Source organism: Pteropus vampyrus, unplaced genomic scaffold, assembly GCF_000151845.1.
Source record: "Pteropus vampyrus isolate Shadow unplaced genomic scaffold, Pvam_2.0 Scaffold15, whole genome shotgun sequence".
NCBI classification, from domain to species: domain Eukaryota; kingdom Metazoa; phylum Chordata; class Mammalia; order Chiroptera; family Pteropodidae; genus Pteropus; species Pteropus vampyrus.
The window spans coordinates 6,815,738-6,832,769 of record NW_011888796.1 but is presented as its reverse complement, the minus strand read 5'-3'; the positions used below and the strand labels follow the sequence as shown (position 1 = coordinate 6,832,769).

The 17,032-nt window shown below is 35.7% G+C and overlaps 2 protein-coding genes across 13 annotated transcripts in view; one reads left to right on the top strand and one right to left on the bottom strand.

Annotated features, from left to right (window-relative positions):
* Positions 1-2,011: 2,011 nt before the first annotated feature.
* Positions 2,012-9,319, bottom strand: TRMT5 (tRNA methyltransferase 5). 2 transcript variants are annotated; one of them, XM_011384718.2, is made up of 5 exons: positions 9,181-9,319; positions 7,407-8,059; positions 5,779-5,903; positions 2,619-3,273; positions 2,012-2,259 (listed from the first exon to the last, which is right to left on the bottom strand). In XM_011384718.2, exons 1-5 carry the CDS (start codon positions 9,183-9,185, stop codon positions 2,183-2,185), a joined length of 1,515 nt encoding a protein of 504 aa, XP_011383020.1. In that variant the 5' UTR covers positions 9,186-9,319; the 3' UTR covers positions 2,012-2,182. The 2 variants fall into 2 exon arrangements, with proteins under 2 accessions (XP_011383020.1, XP_023382903.1); XM_023527135.1 differs by having other exon boundaries at positions 9,119-9,206.
* Positions 9,320-9,395: 76 nt separating this feature from the next.
* The window catches only part of SLC38A6 (solute carrier family 38 member 6), a 65,630-nt gene continuing 57,993 nt past the window's right edge, over positions 9,396-17,032 (top strand). For 7 of the 11 annotated variants that reach the window (XM_023527141.1, XM_023527138.1, XM_023527142.1 and 4 more), the window contains exons 1-3: positions 9,396-9,533; positions 10,580-10,710; positions 12,485-12,558. In XM_023527141.1, the coding sequence (XP_023382909.1) occupies positions 9,429-9,533; positions 10,580-10,710; positions 12,485-12,558 (310 nt within the window). In that variant the 5' untranslated portion in view covers positions 9,396-9,428. Of the gene's footprint in view, positions 9,534-9,599; positions 9,833-10,579; positions 10,711-12,484; positions 12,559-13,593; positions 13,901-15,674; positions 15,749-17,032 lie in introns of those variants that run through there. The other 4 variants (XM_023527146.1, XM_023527145.1, XM_023527150.1 and 1 more) reach the window with 4 other exon arrangements.

Genomic DNA, 17,032 nt, shown 5'->3' with positions numbered 1-17,032 from the left:
CTTTTAGTATGTCATTACATAGCACGTTATTCACTTCCAGTTGAAGATTAGGTGGAAGCTCAATCATAGCTAAATGTATTTTGAAATACAGAAATTTCCTTTGCATTTGCACAAAGGTCCCAAAAAAGCTAAATTCAGAAGGTATATCCACTACTAATTAGTGTGAGAATAGAAATCTTGTTTCATTTTAATTTTTGATAGCATGAGAAATGTTTAACACAGGATATTGATTCACATGTCTGTTGTTGAAATTACTGCAGTATGTTTCATATTAAAGTTGTTTCCCATGTAATTGTAGGTTGAAATCTTTAAGAAATATTATCAAGTCTTTAGTAAAAGCTAATTTCCAAAGCCATTCAGTGTTCTAGAATAGTGTTTAAGGGTGGTTCTTTAGTTAAGAAAAGTTTTAGACTTGACCTTGAACTCAAAAAAAAAAATTGCAATCAAACTTCGCTAACCAAACCAAACTTAGGTTGAGCAAGTCAGGAAATTCAGCTTCAATTTCTGACAAAATTCAAGGACTTCAGGATGGTTAACATCTATGAAAACAAAGTTTACTATTGACACTACTGGTTCAGTAACACATGGTAGTCAAAAATTTTCTGCAAGGTACTTGCTGGTGGATAGTGACTAACCATAGGTTTTAAACATGTTAGAATTTCACAAAGCTTTGTAAATTTCTCCAACTAGGTTTTTTCTACCTCTCACATGTTTACCAAACATCAGTTATAACATCTTAGCAGATTCTACTTCAGGTTGTACAGAATTAGTGTTTTCTCAACTTCTTTGAAAATATTCACTTGTAGTTGTTCTATTGCAGAGTATTCAGGGCCTAATAACTTAAAACTCAGCTTTGATGCCTCAAATAAATAAGAACTGAGCAATATTATAACATCTATCAACTCATCAAGTGTCAAAGAACCACTTGGACTTGTTAACCTTTTTGACTGTTGACATTGCTCCCAATGTTCTCAAATCTTTGAGCAATTGTTCTTGCCAAAGGCCAATAGTCTTAAAAGTTTACTTTCTCTGGACACATTTCTTTGGCTGCTGCATTTAAACACAATTCACCATTAGCAAATGGGTTTTCTTGCTTGGCTTATAAGAGTCATTTGGAGACTTACTTTGGTTGCAACCTCGTTTTCGTTTTTTATTTTGTAAAGAAATTCTGCTGTGACATTTCTAGTTTAAATTTCTAATTTTTCTGACAGTTGCTTGCTTTAGAGTTGGAAATAGTTATGAGTGCTTCTTTTGGTAATATCAGTGTATACTGTATTTTAGCTCAGGTATAGATGCTTTGTCACCTGATTCTACATCAAAATAATTCACACTTTATTATATCTTAAAAACACAACATTAGAAGTTCATTTTTCTTGTTTTGAAATGATGGGTCTATACCAGTGATAACAAAATAAAATGTTATAGCTTGGTGATATACTCAAAATAGTACTCAAAATACTATTGAATTATTACTGGTATTTGTGGTGTGTTGAGCAGCAGTATGAAGTGATGAGAGATGAGAATCACATCCTGTCTGTGTTACAACTACTCAACTCTCCTGTTAGTCCAGGAAAGCAGGCACAGACAGTAAACAGATGAGCATGATGTAGTCCAGCAAAACTTTATGGGCACTGAAAGTCAAATTTCACATCACAAAATGTTATTATTTTGATTCTTTATCAATCATTTGAAAATGTAAGAACCATTCTCAACTTGCCATACAAAGACAGGTGGCGGGCCAGATTTGGTCTGCCAGCCGTGGTTTGCCTATTCCTGATCTAAATCTAATTTTTATTACTTTTATAGTGATAGTATAAGAGTATTTATACAAAACTCAGCTATATTCTTCAAAGGATAACCAAAGTGATTAGTGCTTTCCTAGTTAGCACACAATTACCGTACCTTCAGAAACTATTTTCCCAAGAGATAGACATATTTAATAAAATAATTAGTTATAATTTAGATTATAAAATTAATGTTATAACTTAGACAAAATAAATGTTTAGTAGGCTTATTTCATTTAAATTTTAATTTGATAATCCTCAGTTTATAAGACAGCAAGGGTAAAATATAACAGTTCAATACTACAGTAACTGCTAAGATTTTATGAAATCATAAAAATCATATTTCACTACATAATGATATAATGGGGAGATGGAGAAGACATTTCCAGTTAAGTGATTTAAGCAATCTGTATTTTTTCTCCTGAAAAGGCTTTATCTGTCCTCTGGCGTTTGAGAGGTGGATCTTCATGATTCTCTGAAACAAATCCAGAAAATCTATATTAGATAAGATGCTTAACATTTGAAAATACTTTTAAAAGTAAATAATATAGGCATTTAAAAAATTTTAATCTTTTCAACTTATACATGAAATAGTAACATTCCTGTGGATTTATTATTTTAATGAAATAGCCTTCTACTAGGCTGAATAGTGTATCATACTAAAATTTGTAAAATTCAGAGAAAGTAGTCACACATGGCAAGGAGTCTTAAACTGAAATATCTAACTAGAATTAGTTTAACCTGTTCCAAATTTAATAAATAATATACATATAGCCTAAGAAAGCTACATGAACGGGATTATAGTTTACATTTAATTTCCCATAAATTTCTTACCTAGATTTAGGGTCTGGTTCTTGTAGAGTATAGCAGCAGGAATCCTAAAGGTGATGCATAACATTTCCTTGTTAGGGGCAACATTTCTTACTAGGTGAACTGAACTGCATGCATCCAAGGAAAGGCCTAACGCAGCTTCAGCTTGTTGCTGAACATCCTTAGCAGGGTTAGCATCTTTGGAAAAGCTGTAACAGTGCACCATGGGGAGGAGCTCACTGCAGCATGGCTGCCCATCTAAAAGTGATTTGAAAGCACCAAGAAACTCAATAGCCTTCGCTGGCAAGTTCATGACAATGTGCACAGAGTGTTTTCTTTCTTTTGACAGTGGTCCCAGCTGTTGCATTAACTCTTCTCTGACTGGTCCTTGGATGAAGTCTTTCCCATCCAAGTTAAAGACTTTTACCTTTTGGTCCACTTTATTTAACTTACAGTTGTGCAGTAGCCATTTATGGGATTCAGGATTGAGATCATTGGCAAATACAGTGCAGTTTTTCTTTGCTATGGGAATGGCAAAGGGCCCAACCCCAGCAAAAACATCAAATAGGACATCCCCAGGTTTGAGAAGTTCTGTGATACGGCTATGTTCTGTAGAGAGACGAGGATTCCAGTAGACTTTTGAAAAATCAAATTCATAGGTGTAGTTGTTTTCTCGAACCTGAAAAAGGTATTATGCTTTCGGTCAATGAGCTTAGTCTTAAATTTCAGCCACTGATTATGGAGAGCTGCACCCACGTAGACATATTTCAATTTATTACTATTACGAGCAAATAACAATACATTTAAAGGCATTTTAATTAGAATTCTGGTATTTATGCTTTACTTTAGGCCAGTTAATATCTTGCATTAGACTTTTTCATGAGAAGTCATCTCTTCAAAGCCAAATGGCCCTCTATCTCATCCTAAAGGGTCATAAAGTGGTCCCAAATCACATGAGGAATTTTTCAGATAGGCCAATTTACTGGCTTAATTATACTCAGTGACCAGATAGAGAGGAAAAATCCTAACATTTAAAACAACACACCACATGTATCTTCACGGTGTGTAGCTAAGTAGCAGACAGCACTTCCACACAGCAAACAAGCTGCCCTCCTTATTTAGCTTTCAGTTTGTAAGAGGGAGGCATGATAGATGTGTCATGTGTCAATGAATTTTCAAGTATTTTGCTATGTTTTTAGACAGTAACTTGGACTTTGCAAGTTTCATGTCTATAAGTTTAGAGCCAGTGTGTAGAACAAATCATTCTCCTATTTTCTCCTTTCCCAATTTTAACTTATAAAGAAACAAAGGTCAGAAAGTTCTATAAATCCGATAGAGCTATATCTTCTATATTCTGCTTTCATGGACGTTAATTCTAAGTTTGTACATATTTTTTTCTTTCAACCACATTAGACGCTCTGGCCATATTATTAAGGTTCTAGAATTGAGAATGTTTCCATGATTCTGCCAACTGAAAGTAGTTTTGGGTATATAACCTGGAAGGTTTAAGTATGTCTTGTGAATGCTTTTCCTGAAATCTTTCTACTCCCCTTTTAAGGTTTGTAATGTGAAGCACAGATCTACTTTTAAAATTAAATGCTAAGTACCCTCTGGTTTTACTTATGTTGTCTTTGCTCTCTCCCTCAGCATTAATTTCAGCTAATTAATATTATGGTGTAAATAGTAGGTATAAAAACATATCCTGAGAACAAACTTTATTGACTTAGGAAATCAAATACAAGGCATTTATAAAATTACAGAAGTTTCTCAGAACTTTTAGATCTTTCTGAGAAGAATGATGTTACCTGTTACCCTTAGGGTCAGTACCAAGTGAACATGTACCATATTTAATCAGGGTATACCTTAATGTCAGTTGAGATAAGCACTGCTATTACCAAAAGATTCACATTCGAATCTTACTTGTCATGACAGGCCTCATATATTTTACACAAGCAGTAGGCAGTGGAGGTCTGGTATATAGGGAAAGATCATGCATGGACTCTGGAGTTAGAAGCCTGGCTCCAAATACCCTGCTCAGTCATTCCCTGTTACTTCATCTACATAAAGAGAATATTAATAAAAACCACCATTATCTTGTGGGCATCTTAGAATTTGTTACATTCCAAGCATTTAGTTCAGGGCCTAACAAGTAAGTGTGTGTAGTAAATGGTATTTTAATATTCTGATACTATTAAATTATGGAGAAATAATAAAATAATATTCATCTAGGTCTATGTAGCCTAGAATCTTAAAAAATAATTACTTTGCATACACTCTGTCCCAAGTTTTATAAAGTCCTATTTAAAAGATATATCTAACATTTAAGAGTGGCCTTTGTTATTAAAACTTTTGTCAAGTTGTAGAGAGAGTTTAGCCTATTTTTTAGGTTGGGTACAAAATTTCACAAAGTCTTAAAAAAAGTTTATTATATCCAGCACTCTAGAGGATTTTGGGGGTGGAGGATGAGAAAGTATTTTATACTAGGAATCTGTTCCTACATATTATTTCTTTGAAATAATTTTCAAAGAAAATTTTATTTTTTTTATGAAAAATACATTGTTTTTTCTTATAAAAGAAATATGTGCTCAGTAGGAAAGTATAATGATAACAAAGGTCACCAATAACTACATCAAATAAAAATGGGCCCACTGTTAATATTCTAATATATGTACATATTTACATAGATTATTTAGTTAAAATTGAACTGTGTTCTACAGCTTGGTTTTTTTGTCGCTTAACCCGTCAATGGGTAATTTATTTTAATAAGTATGGAGCTAAATAACCTTTTATGATGGACTATTCCATTTTATTATTATACTAGAATTTAATCAATTCTCTACTGATGAACATTTAGGCTTTTTCCATTCTTTTATTTATTTTATTATAAAAATATTGATGAAGAACCTAATACATACATCATTACAATTTTAATTATGTCCTTGAGATAACGTCATCCCATAAATGGGATGCTAGGTCATAGGATACACCCATTCAAAATTGCAATTACCATACACTCTTCCTTAATGTATTAAATTTGCATTCTCATCTATAACATATGTAAATGTTCACATTCTTACATAGTCAATACTGGGTATTAAAAATATTTCAATCTTTGTCATCTATTCTGATTCTAAACATTAATCTTGAAATATAACATGCTAGGAGACAATAAAATACTCCATACCTTGGTCATCATGTTCTCCTCTCCAGATAGTACTTCCATTTGGAAATTTCGGTATGTATTATCAATATTATTGATTTTATTTACTGCTGAGGTGATTCCTGGATTCTTGTCAATCATAACTTGACCTAAAGATGACAATTCATAACAAATATTGCCTAATGATTACAAAATAAAAACTAAAACTGCAAATATGAAATGGAAATGAACTGTATTTTCTTTTGGTTCATTGATAAAAACTGCATCTAGTGTGTGTAAAGTGGTATGCAGTTCTCAAAATTAAAGATTACTAAATTTAATGCCCGAGCCTCCAATACAAACACACAAAAAAATGTATAGGTACATTATTAAGGAAACAATTTTGAGGAGTTTAGGTCTACCTACTGTTTTTCCATGTTTTTAAAATAAATCTCAAATATACCAATAAGCAAAAAGGTAGACCATAGGGAACTGGTAACGCTATGGAAGTATATACCAGCAAAATAATGCTTTCAAATATAGGAAACATAAATTCTTTAGTCTTATCTAAATTAAATGTTCACTTACTTAAATTGTTCATTTTGTCAAAAATTTGCCACACCAGAAAAAAACTACAAAGATAACAAAATATACCAGAAATGGTAGGTATATTGATGCCCTTTAATCAAAGTGCACTTTTTTGTCAGCAGTTAAAAAATTTGTACGAATCTATATGCTATCTCACTGCATAAAGAGAGATAATTTGATATGTAAGTTAGTAGAGTACTCAGTAATACAAATATGCTAAAATACAACCTGAATTTGTCCAATTTATCTCTGATATCTGATTTTGAATATGATATCAATAAATTCCAGTCAATCATTATCCTGTTCTTATCCTGTTCTGCTTCAGGTACCAGAACTCAAGTTTTAAGGTATAGAAGTTAGTTTGAAATGAGGAATGAATTAAAAAAAAAAACCACACAACTTATTCTGAAAGTTTATAGTAAAAGTTTTAAAAATACCACTGCATGAAAATATTTCACTTTTAATCTATGAGTGCCCCTTTATGAGAGTTTATAACGTAGGAATGACAAAAGGGATGTCTGAGGATAGGCAGTGACTCATAGGAAAGCCTAGATTTGACATTGCACCCAGTCATAATTAAGATTTGCTTAAGTATTTACTATGTTATCACTATGCATTATCAACTCCTTTCATCAAAAACAAATGCATTAATAGAATATTTCTGAAATCCTACCCATGCAAAATACTGAGTACTACATTTTATAGCTGAAAATAATTCCCAGAAGTTCTGACAATAATTCTACATTAAAATGATTAATCGGGAGAATGCATGAACATCAAATATTCACATAAGGAAAGTGCAATTGTGATTAGTTTTCTACTTTCTTATCCTGAAGAATAAAGAATCCAGGTTCAAACTTAGGGCTTCAGAAATATGACAAACACAATTATCATTTCTAAAAGGCTAGGGGCACTAAAAAAGTATGGTGCTTGACACATAGAAGGAGCATAATTAGTTGAATCAGTTAAAGTATGAATAAAGTGTCTTGTACTTTTATAATCTAGCATTTAAAAAATAATTTTAAAAACTAAAATTAGAACTTGCTAATTGCTTTCTAGTATATGACTTTCTAGGATACACCTACCAATTAAATGCTTAAAAGGTAGTTGGTGATCTCGAAGATTCAGGTGGGCAATATGTCCCACTCTGCTAAACCCTGAAGTCACATCTTGACCTTCAGGAAGCACAGCTCTCAAGATTTCTTCTGACTTAAAGTTTTCATAAGTTAGTTCCAAATTATATTTAGATATCTGTGGATTGACATTAAGCTGCTTTAAAATACTGAGTTCTGTTTTCTCAAAGGAATCCTCAGTAAACATTTTATAGGGATCCAACATAATTAGTCTACTTTCTTCATCTTCTGGATCTTCAATCACACGTTTTATGCCTGGGCGCTGCAGTGCTGCCCTTTTAAGGGATCGCATCAATTTACTAACAATTTCTTTCCTCACTTTAAGCACTGGGATGGTGACTGTCTTTTTAAAAGCGTTTCTATCAAGTTTTGTCATTCCTCGAACATCAGAGGGTGGTGAAAACAATTCAGAGTTTCTCTGACTTGTTTCTATTTCAGGCATAGTTGAAAATCTTTTTCTTTGATCCAACGAGAAAATACCAGGTGCTCTGCTAAATTTCTGTATCAGTGATGTCCAAGCTAGTGGAATCAATGATTCTGATTCAGTTAGTCTACAGCTTTCCACTTTGAGAAGTCTTCTTAATCCAAATGGCCTCCATAAGATCCTAAAAAAAAGGTATTCAATTAAAAAAAAAAAATGCCAGAAAGCTACAAACCAACTTACATGTTTACAATAAGTTTTAAGAATAAAAATCTATATTGTTTTACGTAGTCTGCTAAATGCTGGTAATTAAAACTTTTAGTGGTGTGTGAGAAGTATACTATCTTTTCCAGGACAGAATGACTTTTATAGTGGTACATAATAAATTTGCACCTTCAACCCACCTGCTGCTAGATTGAGGGCTTAATGACCCTCTCTTTCCACAATTTGCTACAGAATACATTTAGGGTTGGAACTGAGATTTGAGTTAAAGTATATCTCTGAATGAAATAATCTTATGTTTATGGCAGTATTTACTAGGATATTCTTATGGGTGCTTATTGTGTCAGATGCTGTGATAAATGCTTTACACACTATAAATTTTGGGAGGTGTGTGGTACTGCATCTTCATTTTTGTAAATGAGTAAACTAAAGTGCAGAAGTAGGTTAACTCACCCAGTCTCCTTGCTGGTAAGTGTTTGGGCAAGGATTAAAACCCAGGTATGAGTGAATTCAGTGAACACTTTCTTGCTACAAGTCCTGCCTATAATTAGAGGTTTCAGTATTTTGAGGACGAGGACTTTACTGAGTGTTATATACACATGCCATTAAGAGTATCAGTTATTCACTTTCCCCCCTAGAATGCCAAAGAAGTAATTATATGAGGAAAGGGCCCTCCCCAGAATCCTGTAAAGCAAATTTCAAACTTCACAGCCAGGGTTCAAATTGGGTCTAGCAGTTAACCATCTGTGTGATCTTAGGTAAATTACTTAAGTCTGAGTCTCGACTTCCCCACGTGTAAAATGTGGCTAAATGATCTACCAGAAAGCTTTGGGAAAGATTAAATTCCTCACTACCCAGCACTCGGACCCGGACTCAGCACCCGGGACGGTGGGTGACCTCGCGACGTTTCCGCGCCCAGGCACCCCGAGGCGGAGAGGGAGAGCAGCTCCGGACAGACGTGTACCGTCACCAGACCCTCGGGTCCTTGGAACAATCAAGGGCATCGTGGCCCCAACCTCACCAAGGTCACCACCCTAATTCGTAGCGTCGCTCTGCAGCTGGCTCCGCGACCAGACCCCTCACCTCATGCTCTGGTGCAGCTCGGAAATGGGTCGCTGGTGGATCGGGATGGCCCTGAACTACATCATTACTGTTCGCCGCCGCGAGGCGAGCGTCATCAGATCACGTCAATGTCCTCCCTTCCTCCCGGCCCTGGTGAGGTACGGGAACTCGGAAGGGCCAGGCTGACTGCTCCGCCTCTGGCGCGACTAACTACGGGAGGGCAAGGGTAGCAGCTCGCAGATGGACCTGGACGTCGGCCAGCGAGCAGCATGGAGGCACCCTGGGGACTCGCCAACGTCGAGCCGGGCTGGTATGTCTCTGCCCAGCGGCCGGACGAGGCGGAGGCGGAAGAGTTGAGCCCGTTGCTAAGCAACGTAAGTTGGCGCCGCTTGCTGAAGGCAAGGCCACCCGGCTTCCCTGAATTGCCTGCCAAATGAGACCGGGAAAAGAAGGGGGGATGGCACGGGAAGAGGGGTAAAGCTTGGGGAAGGGGGACCAAAGTCAGCAGCCGAGATTCACATGCGACCCGGCGGAGTTCATGTCTGTGATAGCAGCCTAACCTGCCCTAGGAAGAAAAGTCGACGTAAAGGTGCAAGCTCAGGTGGAACAGGTGCAGCGGAGGACCCGACTAGAGGAGCAGCCCGAGGGTTAAGGAGCTCACTGCTGTTTTTTAGTATGTTTGCCAGCTTCCTGTTTCCCCCACCAGTCTTGTGAGGTTTTTGCAAGAGTCACAAGATTTTTCTTTTCTCAACTTAGTCATTGGGGCACATAGCGCTTCCCTGACCCTAAAGCCTGTGCAATAGGCACTCGGCTTTTTAACTCAAGTCCCCAGACTGTAACATTTTCTAAGACTGTTCCTAAATGCTGTTTTGGGTGAGAGTGTTTTCAGGGTATCCTCGCCAGAGCAACGTGAATTGCTTCTAATATCGTTTGTAGTGTATTCCTAACCTTCCTTCCAGCTGGGCGGACTTAATTCATTGAGTATATAAATAGAGATTGGTTTTGCAGTACTAGTAATTGGGGAGCAACACTTGTCTACAGCAGCCCCAAGATGACTCAGGAATTCTTCAGTAATCACATGAGCTGAAGCCATCTGCTTCCTCTGTCCCCACCCCATTCCTATCCTATCTTCATCTTTTGCAGTCCCAAGATTAATCATGGCTCTTCCCGAAAGCCTACCTGGCTTTTGTATTGGTGGAGATTTTCCTAGGAAACTAGGTTCCTGGAGCTAGAGAGAGGTGAGAAGGAAAGGAAAGGAAAAGAAAGGAAAGGAAAGGAAAGGAAACCAGTGCTGACCGAACGACTAGTGTGTCACACAATACCTGTGGTTTGCAGGGGATTTTCTCAAAATCTTTCATTTCTTGATGAAACAAACTTCACCATCCAAATATTTGACAGTATTAAATTTGTGTGTTTACAGGAGCTTCACAGACAGGGATCCCCAGGTGTTTCATTTGGCTTCTCAGTGTTTAATTTGATGAATGCCATCATGGGAAGTGGCATCCTTGGCTTAGCTTATGTTATGGCTCACACTGGTATCCTTGGATTTAGGTGAGTTTTTTCTTATTTTACCATTATTTACCCCCCATCCCATTTTGATAGTACAGTGAGAAGCAAACAGGCTCCAGAAGCTGGTGTTTACAGTTTCTGGTTAAATCATTTCTTGGGTTTTAGCATTTTCCTGGTATTCTTATATTGTTGCTAGTCTGTAGCTTGTAGAGATGCTATATAATTCGCATTTTTTATCCAAAAGTTTGGCTAATTTTAAAGAATGGAAACTTGATTCACACTTGTTCATAACCTTAAGAATTGGCTTATTTGCTGTGTCAAGTTGGCCAACGTGAGTCAAAATTTATCAACCATGCAGATCCCTTATAAATAGCAATTTTATGAGTGGAAGTAAAGCACATAATCTTTTCATTTCTCTCTATCTCCTACTCTCCTCCTACTATCTTGTTTCCTTTCTGAGACCAGACATGTGTTCTGTGCCTATTCCTTTTATCTTTCAAGACTGTGCTCATATGCCAATTGCCCCAAGTAAAAGACATTCCTGGCTTTTCTATGTTCCCATAGTACTTTGTGTATTCATTGTTATTATAATGTAATATAATGATTTGTTTGCAAGTTAGTTCCACCACTAAACTCTGAAATCCTTTAGAACTGGACCTTATCTTTAGCATGTAGCACCATGGTTAATAGAATGAATGATCAAGTTTGTTTATTAGTAGACACAGACCTATTTTACTAGGAAATTTAAAATAACTAGAGTCTCTTTTTTTGTTTGTTTTATTTTGAATTTCTTGATAAGCAAACCAACTCTTAAGTAACTCAACCTGCTTTTATTATGAGATATATTCAGAAACTTTTATAATTTTAAAACTTCAAAACTATATGTGACACCTTAGATAATACATAATCATAGGACTTATTTTATGGTTCCCTTTGAAAAACCATGTTTTATACTCCAGCGTCTTACGTGCAGATGTGTGCGGATGTATACCACTGAAGGTGTGCTCGCTAAATCATATCACACATCCCAGTTTTCATATGGTGACACCAAACTGTGATTTTGTGATGTCTTGGATGTCAGTTTACTGACAAATATATGTTCACCTTTCTTTTTGCTTCTTATTAACAAGTATTACGTGAACCACAAAGAGAACCACTGTGGACAGCTTTGTAGAAACTTGTCCTGTCAGTATCATCCTCTGAATAAGAAAGGGATTATGCCTGTTGTTTCTTTTCACACTGTTAGAGGACCCCAATTAACACATTGTTTGCACATTTTTCAAATTGTGTCATTAGAAGTATGTTAACTGCATTTTGGGGGGCAGGGGAGAGTTGGTTTGGTGATTGTGTGTTTTTAATAGATGCTAGGAAATATAGTCTTAATTCAATGTTATAAATAAAGACATGATAGAGAGATACATATCATTCTAAGGGGCGGGTTGAGGGGAAGTAGAGAGAATGCAATGAGATTTCACAACTAAAACTTTTGTTTAGACTTAGAATAGGAACAAATAGTCATAAAAGGGAAATATTGTAAAATCATTGAATGGCTGAATCAGCAGTCAGCAAAGAGTGCTAAAGTAGGAAATTTTATTTTAAATAAAGTTTGTTTCTTTCTGATTTTTTTATTTTACAAGCAATATACTTTTCATTTAAATAAAATGTAGTAAATACAGAAAAGTACTTCCTTTAATGACTGTAATCCAACTACTCAAAGTCCATATGAACATTTGAATGTGAAAAAAATTGTCATAATAAGATAACATTAAAAAGAAACTTTTAGGGGAGTTTGACTATTTACTTTTTTATATTTTAGTTTCTTGCTGCTGATAGTTGCTCTCCTGGCTTCTTTCTCAGTTTATCTTCTGCTTAGCATGTGTATTCAGACAGGTAAGTAAAAACATTATATTGATTTATCTGATGAAGCAGCCCCTTGAGATCGTATGCACATACAAGATAGGATGTCTCAAATCTAATTTCCAGTGGGCATATGTTATTATCAGGTAGGGGGGTTGAAATGGAGAATATATAGGCCAAGAGAATATAAAAGAACAGGATATATCGACTCAGTTCTATTAGAGAATATCCAAGGACAGGATGGGAGGAGGAAACTAGCATTCTCGCCTGCCTTCACAACACACAACATAGTTTTCCGGGTTAGAGTATATTGGGGGAAGGACCTGAAAGGAGTTCAAGGAATCCAAACTTTATATTTGTGGAGAAGCAGTAGGCAGGTGTTCATTCTGACCATGTTTCCCCTAGCATGATCATTTCCTTGAGGAGAACACCTTCCCAAAATAGGTACATAAAATAGAGAAAAATGGGATTATTCTGGCTGAAACAGGTGAAAGATGCCCAAAGGTATTTCTTGAGTTTTAAGACTCTTCAGAACATAGTTCTACATCCACAACTTTAGTCTATTTTCCTAAAGTCTGTCTATGCATCAGACACAACATAGCGCTTCCCTGACCCTAAAGCCTGTGCAATAGGCACTGGGCTTTTTAACTCAAGTCCCCAGACTGTAACATTTTCTAAGACTGTTCCTAAATGCTGTTTTGGGTGAGAGTGTTTTCAGGGTATCCTCGCCAGAGCAACGTGAATTGCTTCTAATATCGTTTGTAGTGTATTCCTAACCTTCCTTCCAGCTGGGCGGACTTAATTCATTGAGTATATAAATAGAGATTGGTTTTGCAGTACTAGTAATTGGGGAGCAACACTTGTCTACAGCAGCCCCAAGATGACTCAGGATTTCTTCAGTAATCACATGAGCTGAAGCCATCTGCTTCCTCTGTCCCCACCCCATTCCTATCCTATCTTCATCTTTTGCAGTCCCAAGATTAATCATGGCTCTTCCCGAAAGCTTACCTGGCTTTTGTATTGGTGGAGATTTTCCTAGGAAACTAGGTTCCTGGAGCTAAAGAGAGGTGAGAAGGAAAGGAAAGGAAAAGAAAAGAAAGGAAAGGAAACCAGTGCTGACCGAACGACTAGTGTGTCACACAATACCTGTGGTTTGCAGGGGATTTTCTCAAAATCTTTCATTTCTTGATGAAACAAACTTCACCATCCAAATATTTGACAGTATTAAATTTGTGTGTTTACAGGAGCTTCACAGACAGGGATCCCCAGGTGTTTCATTTGGCTTCTCAGTGTTTAATTTGATGAATGCCATCATGGGAAGTGGCATCCTTGGCTTAGCTTATGTTATGGCTCACACTGGTATCCTTGGATTTAGGTGAGTTTTTTCTTATTTTACCATTATTTACCCCCCATCCCATTTTGATAGTACAGTGAGAAGCAAACAGGCTCCAGAAGCTGGTGTTTACAGTTTCTGGTTAAATCATTTCTTGGGTTTTAGCATTTTCCTGGTATTCTTATATTGTTGCTAGTCTGTAGCTTGTAGAGATGCTATATAATTCGCATTTTTTATCCAAAAGTTTGGCTAATTTTAAAGAATGGAAACTTGATTCACACTTGTTCATAACCTTAAGAATTGGCTTATTTGCTGTGTCAAGTTGGCCAACGTGAGTCAAAATTTATCAACCATGCAGATCCCTTATAAATAGCAATTTTATGAGTGGAAGTAAAGCACATAATCTTTTCATTTCTCTCTATCTCCTACTCTCCTCCTACTATCTTGTTTCCTTTCTGAGACCAGACATGTGTTCTGTGCCTATTCCTTTTATCTTTCAAGACTGTGCTCATATGCCAATTGCCCCAAGTAAAAGACATTCCTGGCTTTTCTATGTTCCCATAGTACTTTGTGTATTCATTGTTATTATAATGTAATATAATGATTTGTTTGCAAGTTAGTTCCACCACTAAACTCTGAAATCCTTTAGAACTGGACCTTATCTTTAGCATGTAGCACCATGGTTAATAGAATGAATGATCAAGTTTGTTTATTAGTAGACACAGACCTATTTTACTAGGAAATTTAAAATAACTAGAGTCTCTTTTTTTGTTTGTTTTATTTTGAATTTCTTGATAAGCAAACCAACTCTTAAGTAACTCAACCTGCTTTTATTATGAGATATATTCAGAAACTTTTATAATTTTAAAACTTCAAAACTATATGTGACACCTTAGATAATACATAATCATAGGACTTATTTTATGGTTCCCTTTGAAAAACCATGTTTTATACTCCAGCGTCTTACGTGCAGATGTGTGCGGATGTATACCACTGAAGGTGTGCTCGCTAAATCATATCACACATCCCAGTTTTCATATGGTGACACCAAACTGTGATTTTGTGATGTCTTGGATGTCAGTTTACTGACAAATATATGTTCACCTTTCTTTTTGCTTCTTATTAACAAGTATTACGTGAACCACAAAGAGAACCACTGTGGACAGCTTTGTAGAAACTTGTCCTGTCAGTATCATCCTCTGAATAAGAAAGGGATTATGCCTGTTGTTTCTTTTCACACTGTTAGAGGACCCCAATTAACACATTGTTTGCACATTTTTCAAATTGTGTCATTAGAAGTATGTTAACTGCATTTTGGGGGGCAGGGGAGAGTTGGTTTGGTGATTGTGTGTTTTTAATAGATGCTAGGAAATATAGTCTTAATTCAATGTTATAAATAAAGACATGATAGAGAGATACATATCATTCTAAGGGGCGGGTTGAGGGGAAGTAGAGAGAATGCAATGAGATTTCACAACTAAAACTTTTGTTTAGACTTAGAATAGGAACAAATAGTCATAAAAGGGAAATATTGTAAAATCATTGAATGGCTGAATCAGCAGTCAGCAAAGAGTGCTAAAGTAGGAAATTTTATTTTAAATAAAGTTTGTTTCTTTCTGATTTTTTTATTTTACAAGCAATATACTTTTCATTTAAATAAAATGTAGTAAATACAGAAAAGTACTTCCTTTAATGACTGTAATCCAACTACTCAAAGTCCATATGAACATTTGAATGTGAAAAAAATTGTCATAATAAGATAACATTAAAAAGAAACTTTTAGGGGAGTTTGACTATTTACTTTTTTATATTTTAGTTTCTTGCTGCTGATAGTTGCTCTCCTGGCTTCTTTCTCAGTTTATCTTCTGCTTAGCATGTGTATTCAGACAGGTAAGTAAAAACATTATATTGATTTATCTGATGAAGCAGCCCCTTGAGATCGTATGCACATACAAGATAGGATGTCTCAAATCTAATTTCCAGTGGGCATATGTTATTATCAGGTAGGGGGGTTGAAATGGAGAATATATAGGCCAAGAGAATATAAAAGAACAGGATATATCGACTCAGTTCTATTAGAGAATATCCAAGGACAGGATGGGAGGAGGAAACTAGCATTCTCGCCTGCCTTCACAACACACAACATAGTTTTCTGGGTTAGAGTATATTGGGGGAAGGACCTGAAAGGAGTTCAAGGAATCCAAACTTTATATTTGTGGAGAAGCAGTAGGCAGGTGTTCATTCTGACCATGTTTCCCCTAGCATGATCATTTCCTTGAGGAGAACACCTTCCCAAAATAGGTACATAAAATAGAGAAAAATGGGATTATTCTGGCTGAAACAGGTGAAAGATGCCCAAAGGTATTTCTTGAGTTTTAAGACTCTTCAGAACATAGTTCTATATCCACAACTTTAGTCTATTTTCCTAAAGTCTGTCTATGCATCAGACACACCTGCAGATTTTTATATATAAGTGAAGATTTCTAAGCCTCAGAGATTCTAATTCCCAAAATCTAAGTTGGGATTCAGGAATATGTTTTTAACAAGTCATCTGGTGATTTTTCCACATAGCCGATTTAAGATCCATAGTTCAGAGCTGTAATTTGTGCTAATGCCTTTGGCCATCAACCTAAAGTCATACGCCCCTGCTTTCAAGGGGCTTGGGCAAATGCAGACAGATAAAAGTACTAGGAAACAATGCAAATAGTAATCTCAAAGTAACAAGTTGTTCATAGTAGCATCCCAAATTCAGCCATAATAGCATTAAAAGAAGTACATTTGTAAATCCTGAAACTTCACTGGAATTTTTATGACGTTTTGAAATTTTGCTCTTTGTGAAAAAATTATTTTATTTAATTATAATGGTTATCTGGCATCTTAATAGGTTGTTTTATTATGGATTCTACTAAAAGATTAATGTTAGTCAATTATGTGGCAATTATGTTTTCACAACTAAATGTTTTGTTTTATTTCAGTTACTTGGGAGAAATATTCAATTTATGAATATTTTCAAGTAATGCTAAATATTTGTTTTCCTTCAATTTATCTACTTTTAACTTTAAAATTATGCTATCTGTTGTTCTTTTCTGTAACTTTGGTGCATATAAAGTGAAAACTGCTATTTTTTTTTTTTTTTTTTTTTTTTTTTTTTTTTTTTTTTTTTTTTTTTTTTTT